This window comes from Rana temporaria, chromosome 4, assembly GCF_905171775.1.
Source record: "Rana temporaria chromosome 4, aRanTem1.1, whole genome shotgun sequence".
Lineage (NCBI taxonomy): Eukaryota > Metazoa > Chordata > Amphibia > Anura > Ranidae > Rana > Rana temporaria.
In genome coordinates, this window is record NC_053492.1 from 112862710 (window position 1) to 112882282 (window position 19573).

Genomic DNA, 19573 nt, shown 5'->3' on the forward strand with positions numbered 1-19573 from the left:
GGAATCGGCTAGTTTTAAAATCGAATCTGTACTTACCTTTTTAGAGAGCCATCTTCTCCGCCACTTCCGGGTATGGGCGTTCCTTCTTGATTGACAGTCTTCAGACAGGCTTCCAACGGTCACATCCATCGCGTCACGATTTTCCGAAAGTAGCCGAACGTCGGTGCGCAGGCGCAGTATAGAGCCGCACCAACGTTCGGCTTCTTTCGGCTACTCGTGACGCGATGGATGCGACCGTCGGAAGCCTGTCGGAAGACTGTCAATCAAGAAGGAACGCCCAGTCCCGAAGACCCATACCCGGAAGTGGCGGAGAAGATCGCCCTCTACAACGGTAAGTACTGCTCGGGTTTTAAAACAACTAGCCGATTCCCCTAGACACAACGAGCATCAATCTAAGGGAATCGAAGTTAAAAAAAACATTTATGGGAGAACTCCCGCTTTAAGGACTTGGAGAAGATCTGTAAAGAAAACTGGACCAAAATTCCTCCTGAGATGTGTGAAAACCCTGGTAACCAACTACAAGAAACGTCTGACCTCTGTGCTTGTCATCAAGGGCTTCTCCACCAAGTACCAAGACATGTTTTGCTTGGGGATCAAATACTTATTTTACTCACTGCAACTCAACCTATAACAGTTGTATCACATGTTTTTTTTCTGGATGTTTGGTTGATATTCTGTCTCTCTCATGTAAAATACACCTATGATAAAAATTAGACCCTTTTCTTTGTAAGTGGGCAAACTTACAAAATCTGCAGGGGATCAAATAATAATTTTGTCCACTGGAACCAAAATAATTGGATTATAAAGAGATGCAGTTAAAACTTTTTTTTGGTTTTAGTTTTTTTTAAGCACAAATACAATCTATTAATTGCAATTTACAAATGCACTTGCACAACGCAATATTTATACGGCTTGAAATTGGAATTCTACCAGGGCATAATGAAAATATTTCAGGGCTCTACGATTGATAAACATTGTCCAATATGGTTAAAAAAGGGCTTGATTTAAAAAAGGCTGTATGTTGTCCATAGTGCTGATCGTGTGGAAAATAACAGAGGCTGCAAGTACTGTTTTTTTTTTTTGTAGGTCAAAAAAATAAAATAAAAATAAAACTTGTCCCATCTCCCACAGCGTCAAACTGGGGAATCTTAGAAGACAATTCCACAGATTTCCCCACAAGCTCGGGATGCTGAGCAGCGTGCAAGAAGAAATCTGCATTTTCTCCCAAATGATCCCAGACAGTTTGTCTCAACAGGACAGATCTAACACCATTCTGGCATTTAAAATTGTATATCCATTTATATTATACAGTTTTTTTTTTTTTTAACATCAACATATTTTGAACAAACTGATAAACAAGGGGTCAAACTGTCAATTAACATGAGGTGAGGGTAGTTGGGTTAAGTTTTTTTTAAACTTCTCTACTGTTGTCAATTGTATACGCCTTGGTGATGTGCAGCATCGCAAAGGTGTAAATGGGCGCTTTGCGCTCCTTCGATGAGGTTGCTTCTTGTAGCAACGATATGCACAATAAATACAATTTACTGTGCTGAATACTGGGAATGAGCTGTTAAACTAAGCTGCATTTAGGTACAAGTATTAGAAAACTAATAAATCCAAAACAGCTCTCTGTAAATCATAGCTAGAGAACCTGTATTTTAGAACATGTTGGCATTTACAAGCATTTGCTGAAATTAAATAGCCTGTTCCTTTTGATGTTTATTGTCTTCTATTTTGTACTGTATTTTATAAGCAATCTACATACTGCCCTCTACTGGCTAGCACTAATTTCACTGGGGATAGTTTAAAGTTCCAATAAATATTAATTTGAATATGGTTATAAAAATTAGGTACAAAAATTAAAGAGAAACGTCACACAGTTAAAACAAACAAGTCTAGCACTGGCTTCTTAAAACCCAGAGGGAGGACCGAGAAGAGTGTCATGAAGAGTGGGAGCAAGTACCCACTCAAAAAAAAAAAAAAGAAGTACTTGCTACCCCAAAAAAAAGGGGGGAGGATGACATTATGTCCAACATGTGAGTGAAGGTTTACTTTGAGAATTATCGGTAAATATTCAATGGTTTCACAAGATGATCACAACAAATAATATTAAAAACAAAAAAGGTGGCGGCACAGTGGCTTGACATTTTCAAACACAGTCCACTGCTTTTCCAAAAGAAAACTACAAGCTGTAATTTTCCCTTTCTCTTGCATAATATCTGACAAATGTACATTAACAGGTGATGCTCAGAGTTCATTAGGATAAGTTCTCAATGCCATGAAGAGGAATTAAAAAAATTAGTAGGGGTTGCATTTTGATAAAAGTACCATATATACTTGAGCATAAGCCGACCTGAATATAAGCCGAGCCACCCAATTTTACCACAAAAAAACCTGGGAAGACTTATTGAGTATAATCTAGGGCAGGGGTCTCCAAACTTTTCAAACAAAGGGCCAGTTTATTGTTCTTCAGCCTTTAGGAGGGCCAGATTGTGACCAGCGGGGGTACAAAATTCCCCGGGCCCAGCATTGGTGAGAATAAATATGGGCTCATAGTTTGCGATCAGTAGGATAAGGAGTAGTGCCCCTAGGAGTAATTGTATCTCATCATTGGTATTAGTGGAAAAAACAAGTGCCCCCTTGTTGGAGTCAGTGGGAAGAATAGTGCCTCACATCAGTGGGAGGAATAAAGCCCTGAGGGCCGGATAAAAACTAGCAAAGGGCCACATCTGGCCCTCGGGCCGCAGTTTGGAGACCCCTGATCTAGGGTGATAATGCAGCAGATACTGTAACAATGTTCATTTGCAGCCTCACTGTGTCCATCTGCATGCCTCAGCCTCACTGTCCTTAATTATGTAACGCTGCATTTAATGTGGGGGTTTACAGGCATCTGCACAAGTGAAAAAAATAAAAATGGAAAATATATTTTTGCTGCATTTAGATAATGCAGAGAATACATGTATAAATATATACCATAAATTGCACTTCTGGAGTCGTCATTATTCTTGTAATGTATACATCTACATGTTTTTATATACCATTACCATTTTATATATTTAAATGCATCGGTTATGTTTAAACCTCTGGGATGCTTGCTCAGTGAGTTGGTGCCCTTTTTTGCCATTAACTTAAAAAACACTGTTCCTTTAGCTTCCAGTCTATGTACATGGTCTCTGGCTGTCAATCATTACTGCACAGTGTCTATTGTTTCCATGAGCAATTACAATTACATACGTGGCACAAAAAGACTACCAATGTGCAGCCTTACAATCTCCCGCCCTGTGATATGTAGTTCAGTCGGTGGTCATGCAGTGTACCAAAGCCCTGCCTCCTCCTAGTCCTCATTCGTGACTGAACACTGACTCAGTCTCCCAGCAGGAAGCCAGTGTTCAGCCTATCACAGACGAGGACTAGGAGGAGGCGGGGCTTTGGTACACTGCATGGCCGCCGACTGGACTACATATCACAGGGCTTGAGATTGCAAGGTTGCACATTGGTAGTCTTTTGTGCCACGTATGTAATTGCTCATGGAAACAAAAGACGCTGTGCAGTAATGATTGACAGCCAGTGACCATGTACCTAGACTTGACTACATATTACAGTGTCGGGAGATCGCTGCAGATGGACACAGTGGGGAAGGAGACTCAAGTATAAGCGGAGGGGGGGGGGCATTTTCAGCACAAAAAAAAATTGCTGAAAAACTTGGCTTATACTCGAGTATATACAGTATTTGTAATACACAAATACATGGCAACCTGAATGTTTCAGATTTGCCCTCTCTGAAATTGTTACTACTCTGTTAGATTGAGAGTGGTATCCAAGTTTCTAGAAAGGATAAATAACTTTGAAGGGCGACTAGGCCTGAAAAATGAACCATTTGCATCAGCAGTGGGGAAGCATAATAAAGATGCATTTATCCCACCAGCTTTAGCTGCATATTCTAGGTTAGATGCCAAGAACACTCTTTAAACAGAAGACGCACCTTGTGGTTATCGACATTGTCTCCTTCTCTTAGGCGATTAGGGTCTATCTCACAGGGCTTCGGGGAATCGCATATCTAAAATATGAAGTCCAGGATGAGCATTCTCTTTGTTAAAAGTAACAGATCAAGCTGAATCAAAATATTACATTTAGATCAAAATGATTGCGTACATAGTTTAAATGTAATTTACATCCTATGCAGGTGTAGCAATGAAGCTTCAGAAAGGATAATAAACACATAGATACCGCATTTATCGGCGTATAACATGCACAGGCGTATAAACGCGCAACCTAACTTTAAGAGGAAAGTTTCAGGAAAATAACTTTCCACAGCCCCCTGCGTATAACACGCAGGCACAGTATACCCCTTTTTTTTTAGGGTAAAAAGGTGAGTGTTATACGCCAATAAATACAGTAACTATTAAAAAAAAAAAAAATCCCCTCCTAAGGCATGTGTTGGAATCACCACCACATGCGTTTGTGATGTAAAGGTTTATTTGTTCAGCCTGTCACTCCTGCTGCACCGTATATAACAAAGCTGGAAAAAATGAGATATAGCTAAAATTACCATCTAGATCTGCACTGTAAAACTGAAATAAAAATGAACATTATGCAGAGAAGATAAATACTGTGTATATTTCTAAATCAATATTACTAAAAACAAGTACCCTTATAATATTACCAGTTACCTCATCTAGAACACTCTTCAGAGTCACCTTCAGATAATGATTACCAATTATCTTCATTGTCTCATCCATGCAGCGAGTAGCCAGGGAGTTTCCTCGAAAAATAGTATTGGCTTCTCTATATAAAAAAAAAAAAAGAAAAGAAAAAAAGGCATTTGTGCATTGAACATCTTGGACTGGAAAAACAAAACTATTTTAAACATGTATTTTGCATAGGTACATACTCTGTGTCGTTCAAGTCCAGCTGTGCTATGGCTGCCACAAATGGTACTAGTTTCTGGTGGTGGAGAAGGAGCCGGACCAGTGGAAGGACAGCATCATTTTTATCTCTACATACTTTTCCCAGGATAAAGGCAGCTGAGGCAGTGATTGGCTGGAATATAAAAATATACATAAGTGTTAGGGAAAGATATCTACTGCTTCTGGCCAACTTGCATTTTAAGCTACATATCCACTCACTCACTTGTGTCAAACTCGACCTTAACATCAATTTGTGCAACTATGGTTGATAATTTGGATTTGATAGTTTGAGGTCTCATTCACATGGACGTATACAAGCAGAAGATATGCCCAACATGAAAAACAAAAAAACACTGCATTTTCCTGCAGCAAAGCAGGTGGGGCATAACGCCTGTCATAAAAGTGAACAGCTGTATGCCCCTGTACTGCCGTAAGCACATGTAAATACAGACGCATTGAAGCGATATAGACTTTAGAAGTACAGTTGCACCATTAAAGTTCTGCTGTTTTCCATCATCCGATCATGTGCAAGCAAATAATTCAGTATATTCAGCCAGCGGCTGGCTCAGGCTCTCAGTGGCTCACTGAGAGGCTGGGCTAGGTGCTGATCCAGGGCTGTAGGTGGATCCTGACCATAGTGTCGTGATCTTTCCCCAGCCTGAGCTGGCTCTGCGACGTCAGCAGACAGCGGGCTTCTGTCTGCTGAAAATGGGCCACAGCTGCTCTACTGTGATCCACAGGAGAAGTACAGACAAATGAGCTTTGGCTGTACTTCTCCCTTATGCCTGCTTCACACCTATGCAGTTTGCCTTTGACCCATTTCTGTGGTGCGTTTTGAGTTTTTATTTGGCGTAAAAGTTTGCTCATAAATAATATCCAGAGTCCTGATGACTTGTGTTATTAAGTACCTGAACATCTGATGATTTCACCAGCAGATTTCTTAGAGGTGAATAGAACTCTGAAGACAGCACATAGTCTTCTGTATAGGAGATACTCAGCCTCAGGGAGCCAAGATCATCATACTTTGAGGATTTACTTCCATTGTCTTTTGGCTGGAGAAGATACCTAAAAAACAAAAATAATTCATTAGTGTCACATCTAACATCTGCATGGCAACAATTACAAAATGGCAAGAGGAATAAGGCGTAGTAATACTTTTGCTGCAATTGCTGAGGAGTTAATTTTTGGAAGAGATTACTGTCCGTACCTGCACACATACACAGTAATGGCAAACAACTAATGTGACCATAGAGGTTTCATACCATTCGAAGTTTCAGAAATATTTATCCTGCCTATAAAATTACTTCCTTTACCAAACACATGACCAATACTGCCTCCTGTGCATTTGCTCTATCCCAGTTGGTAAAAGCAGAGCAAGAGGTTATATAGACTATACAGACACTAGCCCCTAGTAAAAAGAAACAAAAACCTTCACACTATAAATCCCACCCCCTCCCCCTCCAAACCCAGTGGGAACAAAAAATGCCCCATCATCAGTGTGCACAAACAATGCTGAAGGCTTGGTGGTCAGTGGGAGCGAAAAAATACCCTAGGATTGGTCAGCAGTGGGGGAAAAATAAAAAAAATGGAATAGCGCCTGTGGTTATTGGGAGGAATAACATCATTGGTGTCAGTGGCAGCAATAGTGCCCCCATTGATTGCCACCGTTTGGGGACCACTGTGCTGTAATGACAGGGTAAGCAAGGCAGCTAAACAGTAGCATTTTCTGAACGAAAAATCTGAATTAGAAGCCTTCACTTTTTTTTTCCCTTTTTCTTTATGACAAGTTGGTGTTCGCACTAACATAATCAAAGGCTGTAATACCCGATTTGGCCAGCAGATGGTGAAGATTGTAAACGTTTAAAAGAATATCATTCTGGGCTGCAACTACAAGGCTGATTCTGAAAAAGACAGTTGCCTGGCTGTTTCTGGCTTTAGTGCTTCACAAACTTGGAACATACATACATACATACATACATACATGCACAAGTGTTCAAGAATCCATATTATTTATCTCTGTTTTTACTGTGGTCCAGAAAGCATTGGAAGGCAAAGCATCAACACAATAGGAAGGCTACTAGCATTTTCAAAAGCATAGGTCAGAAATGGCAAATCACATTAATTCCCTCATGACAGGATTCTTTAAGAGGGCTTACATGTCTGAAGGTTCTCATGTATCCAAGCCTGGTATACTGAGTAGTCTACTGGACTTGTTCTGTAACAGAGTTTTATTGTCCAAGCAGCTTCTTCAGTTCTAATGGCTGTCAGCAATATAGCCTGGCATTTGTATCCACCTGTGTAACTATGCCACTTTTATCCAATCACCATGGAATGGGTTTAGGCAAATGTTAATAGTCCATAACAATGGGGAGGTGTGAAAGTCTCCCAATGCACCTTATTCTAATAACCTGAAGGTGTGAATGGTTGTCAAATAGCATAATATGTGGGGTAACAGATGATGTTGAAGGATCCCAAAACAGAGGAGAAGCCGAGCACATGCAGTAACAGTCACATGAGTATATACAGAGTTACCCATATGGCTATACATGTTTGGGTATGATCCTGAAAACGCATTAAAACTCAAAAGGTTGGATGAACAGCAAATCATCTTCAACATTACAGAGCAAGCACAATTGAAGGCAACTACTAGCCAGTGATGCAAATAGTTCTCCATTCTCTGTGAAGGTGTTGTAAAAGGCATACAGGTACAGTAGGGACATCAGTGTCTGGTCAAAAGAAGGGATACATACCATGCCCTGTGGGTTGAATCATTCCTTAAAACACTCACGGACGTTCTGACCTCTCCAAGAAAAACATCTTGAGCAAGATTCCCATTGTTCCACAGATCCACTCTGCAAAAGTGAACATTATGTGACATTTATGTCCATTTGCATCTTATTACAGCTTCCTGTTAATGGGATCTGCAATAAACTAATACATACAAAAACAGCTTCAAAAACAAGGACCAAACATGCCTCTATTTTTGCATTCATAATAAAATCTTATTAGAGTTAGGCAGAAAAGCATTGTAGCATATTAGGCCAGACAAGTAGGGCCACACAGAGACTGGATCATTGCGAAATGAGGTAGTGGTGCATCCCAAACAGGGCCCTGGACAACCGGAGAACTCCACTCAGGATAAAGCCACCAGTGAACTTAAAATATCAGATGCTGCATTTCCCCTTTACTGATTTTTGGAAAAGTGTCAATTACAATTGCTTTAGACGAGGCCTACTGTGTGCATATTGGTGCTAAATAAAAATCTTCATTCTGTGCAACGGTTAGTTGGTACCCATAGCATAAATATGGAGATTTTCTCTGAGCAAAAGGCATTTAAAGAAACGACATTCTCTTCTAAATAGTGCATCCAAAAACCAAAAGATGAGGGGGGGGGGGGGGAGCACGTTATGTATTTTCCAATTGCCTGAAGTTTTCTTTTAATGGCCGACCACCAATGGCTTACAAAATAGGTCTAACAGAAGAAAGCACAAAATATCAAGGCAAACTTATTTAGCCAGTATGATCAAATGTTCAATAACTGATGTAGAACTAGGAGTAATGGTTAACCTTTAAGTGGCTTACCCAAACTTCTAAATGTTCTTAGGTCTCATTCACACATACACAGAGCATACACAGGAGTGCAATTTCCGTGCATGGAGAGTCACTGATGTTTGCATACAGCCTGTACAAATCAATGACAGGCTGACAGAGGCCACAACTGTAAGCATGCAACCACACATCCAAGCACTTGCATCAGTACGGGGATGGAAGCGAGAACATGGACAGAGACAGTCTGCATCCAGAGCCACTCCTCTGTCCCTGTGTTAATGTAACCACTTGGATGTGCAGCTGCAATGCCCTTCAGCCTATTATTGACTTGTCCAGGGCTGTATGCAAACACTGAGAACTCCCAGGTGCAATAATAGGTTCCATCACAGTGTACAGCCCTCTACAGCTGTGAAAATGAGACCTTTGGGTGTTGGGATTTCCAAGCCCACCACACTTGCACCAAATGCAATATACTTTTCTTGGCTTTATCCCTGCAGTGGTCACCAACTTAAACATAAAAAAAATATATCCAAAACAAAGAACGCCAGCTTTTAGTGGATTTAAAGGCCAAGTACAACTTTAAGACCATGTTACATCCACATTTAGGGTGTAACATTATGCCAAACAGAAGACCGAACTGTACCCCCCCCCCAAAAGGCCCTCCCTGTGACAGGGTGTGGGGGTTCATCTCCCCTGCAACACCTTGCAGATTTGAAATCGGCACAGTTGTGTGGGGCTCTTCCATGTCATTAATTTGCAGAGATCTGTAAATGAATGAACTACAAGTCTTGTATGCCACCACAGTATTATCTGCAATAAATATGTGTATTTATTTATCATTTTAAAGGCCAAGTCCATCTTTTGCAAAAATAAAATAAAAAAATGTAAATACTTTTAAGCAAACATTTTTGGGAAAAAAACTGCAGTTAAAGTGACCATATTATCCCTTTAGGTACACACACACACAATATATATATTTTTTATTTATTCAACAATACTCAACGTAACCAATGTTGCTAAAAACTAAAGTAAAAATTAAACAAAAAAATAAAAAATATCAGTGGTGAAATTACCACTCCACTAAGATTTATAAAATTGGAGCGTAAAAATGTTAAACAAGTTGGAGGACCCCCCCCCCAAGTAGCCATTTAATAATGACACAACTTTCAGCTGTTACTGGTACCTTACGGATAAGGAAGTAAAGAAAGTAAGAGACTTATTGTCAGGAATGTTCTTGGTGTAAATTAGCATGCACAATAAAGCTTGCTTGTGACAGGCACCCACGCATACCTCAGAACAAGGAGATTGCTCAATAGATGTGATGTGACTGCCAAGCTTCCATGATCACATTACAAAGCAGTTTTAAGCTACACAACCAAAATGGCAATTATGCTCAAGTCAAAACAGACTTTTATCAGTTACGTGTCAAAGCACAAGACACTACACACACAAAGCACACACCCCTAAATACTAGTCTCAAACTATGCCAAGTAAAAAACATGCAGTTAACCTGCTTATATTCATAGGTAAATAGCAATCTTCAGGGGAAAAAAAGAGGAATTCCCTTTGCTGCTACAGGGATCACACACAAATAAAATCACCTCGATAGCAGTAAAGGAAAACACACACATCAAAACTGCAGACACATGCTGCTGTCACTGCTTACCCTCCAGCGCTGGTCTGCAATAACAGCAAATACACCATATAAAAGGACAAAAAGAATGACGCATAAGGACCATGCATAATTGTGATGCAGAAAAGGATTGCGCACAAGAAATACAATATGGCAGATCCCTGTTCAGTGTAAGCAAACGTGTGACTAAATCATTTGGTAAAGTACAATCATTATCCAAGCCACAGATTCCTGCAGATAAAAGAAGCAGCAATGGCAAGGCCATTGGTTTGGATGGTGAGAGGCAATTATCCATATACCGCCTGGCCCATGTATGACAACCAATGCAATTAAAAGATTGCTATGGTCACAGCAAGCACTTTTAGCATTGTAACACCACAAATAGTTAATTTTGACAAGCAAATATAAACTTACTTGAAAAAGACCCTTTCATGTCGAGTACTGCCTGTCTGCTAGCTATCCCTTTCCACAACTTCCTGGATTCCCTGTTAACCTTCTTCTTCTAAGAACTACATATCCCATGGTACCTTGCTGCCTGCAAGCAGCGATTTCTGTACTGACCCCACCTCCTGAAACTCCTCCTCTCAGAACCTTTGTAGCTTGACTGCAGTTAGAGACCCTGACATGTCCCTAAACACATGAGTTATTATACTCACCTCTCAGGAAGCCTGCAAAGTCGTAGAAATAGGCTGCAGTGCTGGAATGGAGGGAGAGCAAGAGACACTGGCACCTGGGAGGAGTACAAAACCTTCTATTGCAGGGCCTTGCAGATTGGTAAAATCCTTGCCCCCAGGCTTTAGACTAAAAAGTAAAGGAGCAGCAGCAGACGTATAAGCTCATCTCTGTCACTTCAGTGTCAGCATTTATCTTGATAGCACATGTGCACTACAGAAACGTCCAAAATTGCAAATAGTGCTGCCAATCTCTATCCCATAGTGAATGCTGCTGTACAAAGGTCTAAAAAATTAAGTAAAATCCAGGTACTTTTACTAGTAATGTAACTGCAATGAATCGAATGCAACTTTAGGAGTTGAGATATAATAGATTGAAAAACAAAAGAAAAAAATAAGCTTGTGATGGCTGAACAATTAGAAGTTCTAAGGAAAAATTGTGTGCCTTGTAAAAGCATATTCCTGTAGAAATGCACATTTGACTACCATTTAAAAAATTTGTTATTTACTGGGAAGTGCTCATATCGAAAGCACAGAAATTATTTTTCGGACAGCAAAATGTAGTTAATGTACAGTAATCCTGCTCAAAAACAATTACTGTATTTATTGGCGTATAACACTCACTTTTTTACCCTGAAAATAGAGGGTAAACTGTGCCTGCGTGTTGTACGCAGGGGGCTGTGGAAAGTTTTCCCCCGAAACTTCCCTCAAAGTTAGGGTGCGTGTTATACACCTGTGCGTGTTATACGCCGATAAATACGGTACTTTGGATATTTAAGCTTTATTAAAGCTGAATTTCACAATGACACTGAACTCCAGGCAGATATACAACCACAATTTCAAAAAAGTTGGGACCCTGTGTAAAATCTACATAACAAAATGCAACGATCTGCCAACCTCAAACTCATATCTTATTCACAACAGAAAATAGAAAACATAGCAAATGTTTAAACTGAGAAAATGTACAATTTTAAGAAAAAAATAGGGTCATTTTGAAATTGATGGCAGCAGCAGGTCTCAAAAAAAGTTGCGACAGGGCAAAGTAAGTGGTACTAACAAGGAAGAGCTGGAAAAAAAGTTGGTTAAAAAGAGCATCTTGGAGAGTCAGTGTCTCAGAAGTAAAGATGGGCAGAGGTACACCAATCTGAACAGCATTAAACAATTTTGAACCTCAGAATAATGTTCAACGTAAAATTAAAAGACTTTAAATATCATCATCATCTACAGTACATAACATTAAAAGATTCTGAGAATCTGGAGAAGTCTGTGTGCAAGGGACAAGGCTGAAATGCAATATTGGATGCCGTCGGGGCCCTTAGACGGCACTGAATTAGAAACGGTCATAATTCTATGATGGACATCACTGCATGGGCTCAGGAATACTTCCAAAAATCACTGCACTGTCTGAACACAGTTGGCCATTCCATGGAGGTTAAAACTCTATCATGCATCCAGAAACTCTGTCGTCTTCTTTGGGCCAATTTAAAATTGCTTGTTGCAAAGTGGAAAACAGTTCTGTGGTCAGACGAAACTAAATCTAAAATTTCTGTTGCAACCATGGGCGCTGTGTTCTCCGAAATAAAGAGAAGAGGGACCTTCCGGCTTATCAGCACTCAGTTTAAAGGTCTGCATATCTGATGTTGTGGGGGTGTGTTAGTGCATATAGAATGGGTAGCTTGCACATATGGAAAGGCACCATCAATGCTGAAAGATTTATCAAGGTTTAAGAGCAGCATATGCTCTCATCCAGACATATTTTTCAGGGAAGGCCTTATATTCCAGCAGGACAATGCTGAACCGCATCTATGACAACAGCATGGCTTCTTAGTAGAAGAGTCCGGTTGATTAATTGGCCTTCTTGCAGTCCATACCTTTCACCAATTGAAAAGATTTGGTGCATCTTGAAATTAAAAATATGACAAAGAAGACCCAGGACTGTTGAGCAGTTAGAAACCTATATCAGGCAAAAATAGGACAACGTTCCTCTCCCAAAACTCCAGCAACATGGCCGTGTCCAAACTTTGAGATGTGTTGCTCACAATTTAAAATTGCCTCATTTTTTTAAATGGTACATTTTCTTAGGGGGTTGGGGGTCTACGGTGTTCACCTTTTCAAAAAATGAAAAGGTGAACACTATAAAAAAAAAAAAAAAAATTATGCACTGCTTCTTTATTTAAATGTAAACTATCCCCACACTGCTCTAATGAATCACGAATATTCAATTTTATAGTAGCCAACACCATTATAAAACCACCAACAGGGCTACAGTGTGCAGCTCTCTATTATACAACCATTGATCATCACCTAACCAACTATTTTATTATATACAGGTATAAACAAAATTAATTATTTTCAAAATGTAAAGTACATAGTGGGTGAAACTAATAAACCAATAGCACTACTTATACAGATGATATCACACATATACAATCTCCATAAAGTGTGTCACACTGAGTTATATCTGGTAATAGTGAATTATAGACAGCAATTTTTTTTTATAAAATGTGGAGTGTTCTTTTTTTGATTGCTCTTTCTAAAAATATTCAGTGAGCACTGAGGTTTCTTTACATATTCTCTATGAGCATTATAATATGGTGTAAAGGGGAGTTGAGAAGCCGATTTAACTGCAGACTGAGACATCCAGTGGTGGCTTTGGATTTTAATGCCGTGTTTGACCTCTTTTGAACACCGAGATCCATCTGAATAGGTGAGAGGCCACCTGATGAACACTGTGGTGTTTTGGAGTGGCACACTGGGAGATTGGCGATTTAAGACCTGGATGAATTTTTGTGACCCATGCACCACCATTTGGGATATTACAACTAATATTGCGGATTATCTTTTATGTAGACTTTGTACATTTTTATGGTTTCTTTGCAAAAGCTGTATTTAATAATTTTCACTTTAAAAAGGAGAAATTATATATTTTTTGCTCGAAAATTTACTTAGAACACACACAAAAAAATAATTCTCTCTCTTATATACACACACACATAGAGAGTACCGGTATATATATCTCGCTCTCTATCACACATACACAGAGTATCTAACAAAAGTGAGTGCACCCCTCCATTTTTGTAGAAATTGTATTCTATCTTTCGTGTGACAACACTGAAGAAATGACACTTTGCTACAATGTAAAGTAGTGAGTGTACAGCTTGTACAAACAGTGTAAATTTGCTGTCCCCTCAAAATAACTCAACACACAGCCATTAACATCTAAGCTGCTGGCAACAGAAGTCAGTACACCCCTAAGTGAAAATGTCCAAATTAGCCATTTTCCCTCCCCGGTGTCATGCGACTCTTTGGTACTACAAGGTCTCAGGTGTGAATGGGGAGCAGGTGTGTTAAATTTGCCATTATCGCTCTCACTCTCTTATACTGGTCACTGGAAGTTCGACATTGCACCTCATGGCTATATATATATATATATATATATATATATATATATATATATATATATATATATATATATATATATATATATATATATATATATATAATATATCTCTAGATCAATGTTTGTGTTATTAGTATCACCCACTATTTACTTTACATTTGAAAGTAATGTTTGGTTATATAATGAAATACTTAATTAAGCGAGGATCACTTGTTATCATAAGGAGTGCTGCACATTCATATTTTAGAGCAGTGCAAGTGCATGAATGGGACTTACATCAGTATCTTGCATATCCTGAGCAGCAGAGCTCGGACTGCAGGAGGAAAAAGTGCATAATGAGCCAAATGCTTGTGCTATAGTGCAAAAAGTATGTTGACCTTAGGAAGGGCTAGGATAAAGTGCTACTTTACCTAAGTGTCAGACAGACCTGTTCTGTTTATAAGAGGTGTTTAAATGTCAGCGTTAGATAGACAGAAAAGACAAAATTCTTAGTCAGGTAAAATAGCTCCTATGTGTATTTCACCTCTTTAACTGAAGCTACAGATTTTTTACAATTTTCTTTATTTTGAAATATAACCCTTTGGGTATCCTTTCCCAAAACCAGAGGTTATATTATTAGTTTTATAGCATAAAAATACTATTCTGAGCTACAAACCTCACTTCTAGTTTTTCTATATCTTCTTCCTCTACTTGAAATTGTGACTTCTTAGTGTAGCTACTTGATCTTGTCACCTGAAAAGAGACATTTATTAATACATATTTTATTATAAAAATGTATATTAATATGGTCAGTAACACCATATGGAAGCTGCAATCTCCCTCATTAAAATTAGTATCCATTTTAAGGTTCCACAAAACACACATCACACAAAATAGGTTGTACAGTAGGGAAAATATTTTAACACGCAGCTAACATCCTGCCCAGAAATATCATTTGATGGAACAAACAAAGGCCATTTACATGCCGAACATGAAAAAAAAAAAAAAAAGGTATAGAAGATTAGGCCACACTTCTCCGTTTCTCTATAGTTTATGGGTAGTTTTTATATACAGTTATATGCATGATATTAGTAACTCTTTCACAGTCAATGTGAATGTACAATGTATATGTAAAGCGCTGTGTAAATTGACGGCGCTATACAAGTACCTAAATAATAAGTATACCTAAAAGTGTGTGTTCAGCCAAAACATTTCTTCTTCATTTTGGACAGAGTGGGGAAGGATTGCAGCTTGTGTCAAAAATGTACGGTTATGCAGGGCTCCGTTAGATAGATTAAGGTCCCTTTCACACTGGGGCGGGAGGCGCGGTGGCAGTATAGCGCCGCTAAAAATAGCGGTGCTATACTGTCGGATTTGCCGCGGGATTCGGCCGCTAGCGGTGCAGTATTAACCCCCGCTAGCGGCCGATAAAGGGTTAATACCGCCCGCAATGCGCCTCTGCGGGCGGTATTGCCGCGGTTTCCCATTGTTTTAAATGGGAAGGAGCTCCTCTCTACGCTCCAAAGATGCTGCTAGCAGGAGATTTTTTTTTCTCTCCTGCCAGCGCATCGCCTCAGTGTGAAAGCCCTCCGGCTTTCACATTGAGGTTGCTGGGCAGGAGTTTTTCAGGCGGTATAGCAGCGCTATTTTTAGCGCTGTACAGCCTGAAAAACTCCTCAGTGTGAAAGGGGTCTTACTCTTACATCTTGCTCTGCTGACAAGGTTTTAGTAGACATACAGTAAGAAAAACTTTCCAAAAGCATTACAAAATAAAATAGTATTTCTTTAGTACAGTAGAGAGAAGGCTAGAACTCCTGTCAATTTTTTTTTTTAATCCATGCCCACTGTGTCTGTAAATTTAACAAAAGTTATGCCTTGATATTATACCAACATTTTGATCTACATTTTATGGTCATTTTAAGCTTAGAAATGTCAATATAAAAAAAAAAACTATCCTGAAAAGCTGGCGCAAAGCCACAGTTAATACTGCTGCTGTTCTCCATCATATACTTTTATTGACAGTCAACGGTTACTGTAGCAGGAAAAAAGCAACCCATTGTGTTTTTAAGAGGTGTTGTGGGGAAATTCATTTAGCCATTTTTTTTTAAATCATCATTATTATTTTTTGTTTCATCTTGCAAACTGGTATGAAAACCCATATATCCCCAAACCACCAAATTTTAAAAAAGAGAACAGGTTATACGTGTATACAAGGTAAACCTCAAAATTGCCTCACACATCATTTCAACTTGCCTCAAAGTAGAACTTCTCATTGAACTGGGGATTGCTGGTTTTCTTCTTCACTTTGGTTTTCTTTTGATCGATCCTAAAAGCAAATGCCAGAAATTAAACTATGCGTTTTCTTTTATATGGAAAAAGAAAATCCTAGCCTACATTTTAATCTTAATGGAAATACATTCCTGCTCTGTGCAGTCCACAGTGTTCTATTCTGGTGCCTGCAATCATTCATATTTAGGTTCCCTAGCTCAGAAGCAGGCTAACCTTGGTACTCCATCCATAGTGAAACTACATATCCTGTCAAGGTCTATGCCTCTAGGAGCCATGACGGTGGCTGTTAAAGTTTGACAGTGCTTAATGGGATTTGTAGTTTCACTCTTCACCACAACTGGAGTGCAGAGTTTGCCCACCCCTGCTCTACATGGAGGTAACACTATGAAAATAGAGGCTGCTAGTGCAAGGTCTGTCTTCAGGTAAATTGAATGCCATTTAAGTGTATTATACACCCGCTGTCCTTTTCTAGGAATCTACCAAAAGACACAACTTCCTAACTGTCGGTTTACACTGCCATCGACGAGAGAAAAAGGACACTTCACAAATTAGTACCAATAACATGTAAACACAGAGGGGAGGGGCCCGTGTCCCTCAATGGACTCCAATAAAAATAATTTTATGGCGTGTACAAAAATCCCATTTCCTTTTTTAGTCCATTAGGGACACAAGAATTCATATATTGGCTGCTTCTGGACATTCTGGGTTGGCAACATAGCAAAAAAGGCCAACAGACTCAGGAATAAAAAAGAAAACTGAGGACTACATGTAGCTCATATAGTCGATGGACTCCACAAATGAAGTTGACATTAGATGAGCCCTGAATATCTGCCTAGTAGAACATAAAAAGAGACTAGGTGGTAGCTAGCCTTGAAATGCTGCACGATTGACAAAAAGAGCAAAATAAGCACTCACAGATAGAATAGAGTGCACCTTGACCAGAAAAGGATCGAGTTCCATCCTTAGGACCATACATTTAGGCAAGGGTCTGTTTAAGTCCCCTAAAGATGATGGACCAAGACATCCGAGTACCATTACAAGGTCCATCAAAAGGCAAGGGAAGGAAGATTTTTCTGTGAACTGGAGGCAGAGATCTCGGTCAATAATTTCTGGGCCTCAACACCACCTTGTCTAAAAAGGGTTACTTGCAAAGCCAGTTCAGACACAGGCCTTAAAGGGTGATCTTTGAAGAGCAGGCATAAACACAATTAGATCCCATTAGAGTCACAGGGGAACAAAGGGGTAGCTACATGTACAAGGTCTAAACCAAGGAGTCAAAGATCAATGACCTCCGGAAACAAAATAGTTCAGACACAAACCTGGCCCTCAAAAATGCTAAGAGCCAAATGTTGTTCAAGACCCGGATGCAAAAAAACTAATGAAGGGTGGAAAGAGTCGCACAAGTAGTATGGTCAAGCATGCCTTCCATATTAGCAATGTATGAAACACATTCAGAGATGCCTCCAACTCACAAAAACAAAACCTTAAAAAGTAGGATGGCAAAAATCACCCTTGGGACAGAAGATTCTGATGATCTGAAAGACCACAAAGCATCTGCCAGGAGCCTTACCAGGTTTGCATACCATATTTGCCTGGCACAGCCTGGAGTAACAAGGATCACCAGTATGCTTTTTATCATGAGCCCTCAAAAGCAGACAAGGAAGAAGTTTCAAGGGCAGAAAAGCACAGATAAGGATGTACTGATCTCACAAACCACCATAGCAGTGTCGTTGCTAGGGGGGGGCGGCCGCAGCCAGGTGACACCCGCCAGAGGGGCGACACCCGTAGCGGTAGCAGCAACGATAATACCTCCTGATGCCCTGCTCCTTTCTGATCTCGAGGCTGTGTCCCTCAGTGGAGCGGAGCAGACCAAAGCCGCCTCCACTTCTCTGTTTACATCTAAAGAGGAGGAGCTGAGGGACACACCCTGCTGTGTGTATCTGTGCGCGTTCTGAGGTCTGTACACTATTATATGTAATGTATATGGACATGTGCGGGGCACGCTATGGGAGGACAGAGGGGGGGTGTCTATACTGAGGGGGTTTGTCTATACTGGGGGGGGGGGGGTGTCTGTCTATACTGAGGGGGAGTGTCTATACCAAGTATCAAGGGGGGTGTCTGCACTAAGGGGAGATTCTATACTGATGGAGGGTCTGCACTGAAGGGGGAGAGGTGTCTATACTGAGGGGGGATTCTACACTGATGGGGGGTCTGCACTAAGAGGGGGGGGGGGTCTATAGTTAGGGGAGGGAGGGGGGGGGGCGACACCAATTTTTTCTGCACCGGGTGACACCAACCCTAGTGACGCCATTGCACCATAGCATTCACCACCTCTGTCAGAGGATCCCAGTACCAAGAGAAAAGTTGTCCAATATTTTGTTGAACCTAGTAATCGGACAGTTCCACAATTAAAGTCCTCCACCTGCACAAAGGTTATTAAATGGGTCTAAAGGCCCTGTGTTCAGGCACTGCCGCTTGAGATGTCTGCCTTATCAATTGTCTACGCCTAAGCAATTTGTATAAAAGAGTTGTATAGTCAGCTTTACACACTCAAGCTTCTGGGGGATATGATAATTGAAATGCTTCAAATAGGCACCAAATAGAACACACATGCCAGCAAAGTGTGCTCCTGATTAAAAGCTGCATCATCAAAAGTCAAGTGGAAGGAGGTGGTACAGTAAAAACAGCAATATTTCCCTTGAGTGGCCCATAGTAGTAAAACAAATTTAAAGGGCTCCCTCATATGGCCATCTTGCAAAGTACATAAGCAAGCTAAGAACCCACAACAGTGAGCTGCAAAGTTCAGGTCAAGAAAACTGCCTCAGCTCTAGACCGATAACTCAACAGGGAATGCCCAGATATCTGGGCCTAGCCCGAATTGCTAAGGCTACTTTCACACTTGGGGGGGGGGGTTGTGCTAGCGGGGTGCTTTTAACGCCTGCATAAAGGACTATAGGACCGCAGCAAAAAGCACTTTGCAGGTGCTTTGGCAGCAATGGCCATTTATTACAAAGGCAGGGGCAGTGAATACACCGCTCCTGCACGGTCCTAAAGATGCTGCTTACAGGGCTTTTTCTAACATCCTGCAAGCACAACACTCCAGCGTGAAAGCACTCGGCTCTCACACTGGGGCTGCAGGGGTGGA

At 40.3% G+C, this 19573-nt stretch overlaps 1 protein-coding gene across 2 annotated transcripts in view; it reads right to left on the minus strand.

The window, feature by feature from the left end:
* Window positions 1–19573, minus strand: part of RASA2 (RAS p21 protein activator 2) — a 158062-nt gene that overhangs the window by 48038 nt on the left and 90451 nt on the right. For both annotated transcript variants that reach the window (XM_040348803.1, XM_040348804.1), the window contains 7 exons: window positions 16393–16465; window positions 14816–14892; window positions 7658–7759; window positions 5816–5972; window positions 4892–5040; window positions 4671–4785; window positions 3983–4057 (listed from right to left, as the gene is read on the minus strand). In XM_040348803.1, coding sequence (XP_040204737.1) covers window positions 3983–4057; window positions 4671–4785; window positions 4892–5040; window positions 5816–5972; window positions 7658–7759; window positions 14816–14892; window positions 16393–16465 — 748 coding nt within the window. The remainder of the gene's footprint in view (window positions 1–3982; window positions 4058–4670; window positions 4786–4891; window positions 5041–5815; window positions 5973–7657; window positions 7760–14815; window positions 14893–16392; window positions 16466–19573) is intronic.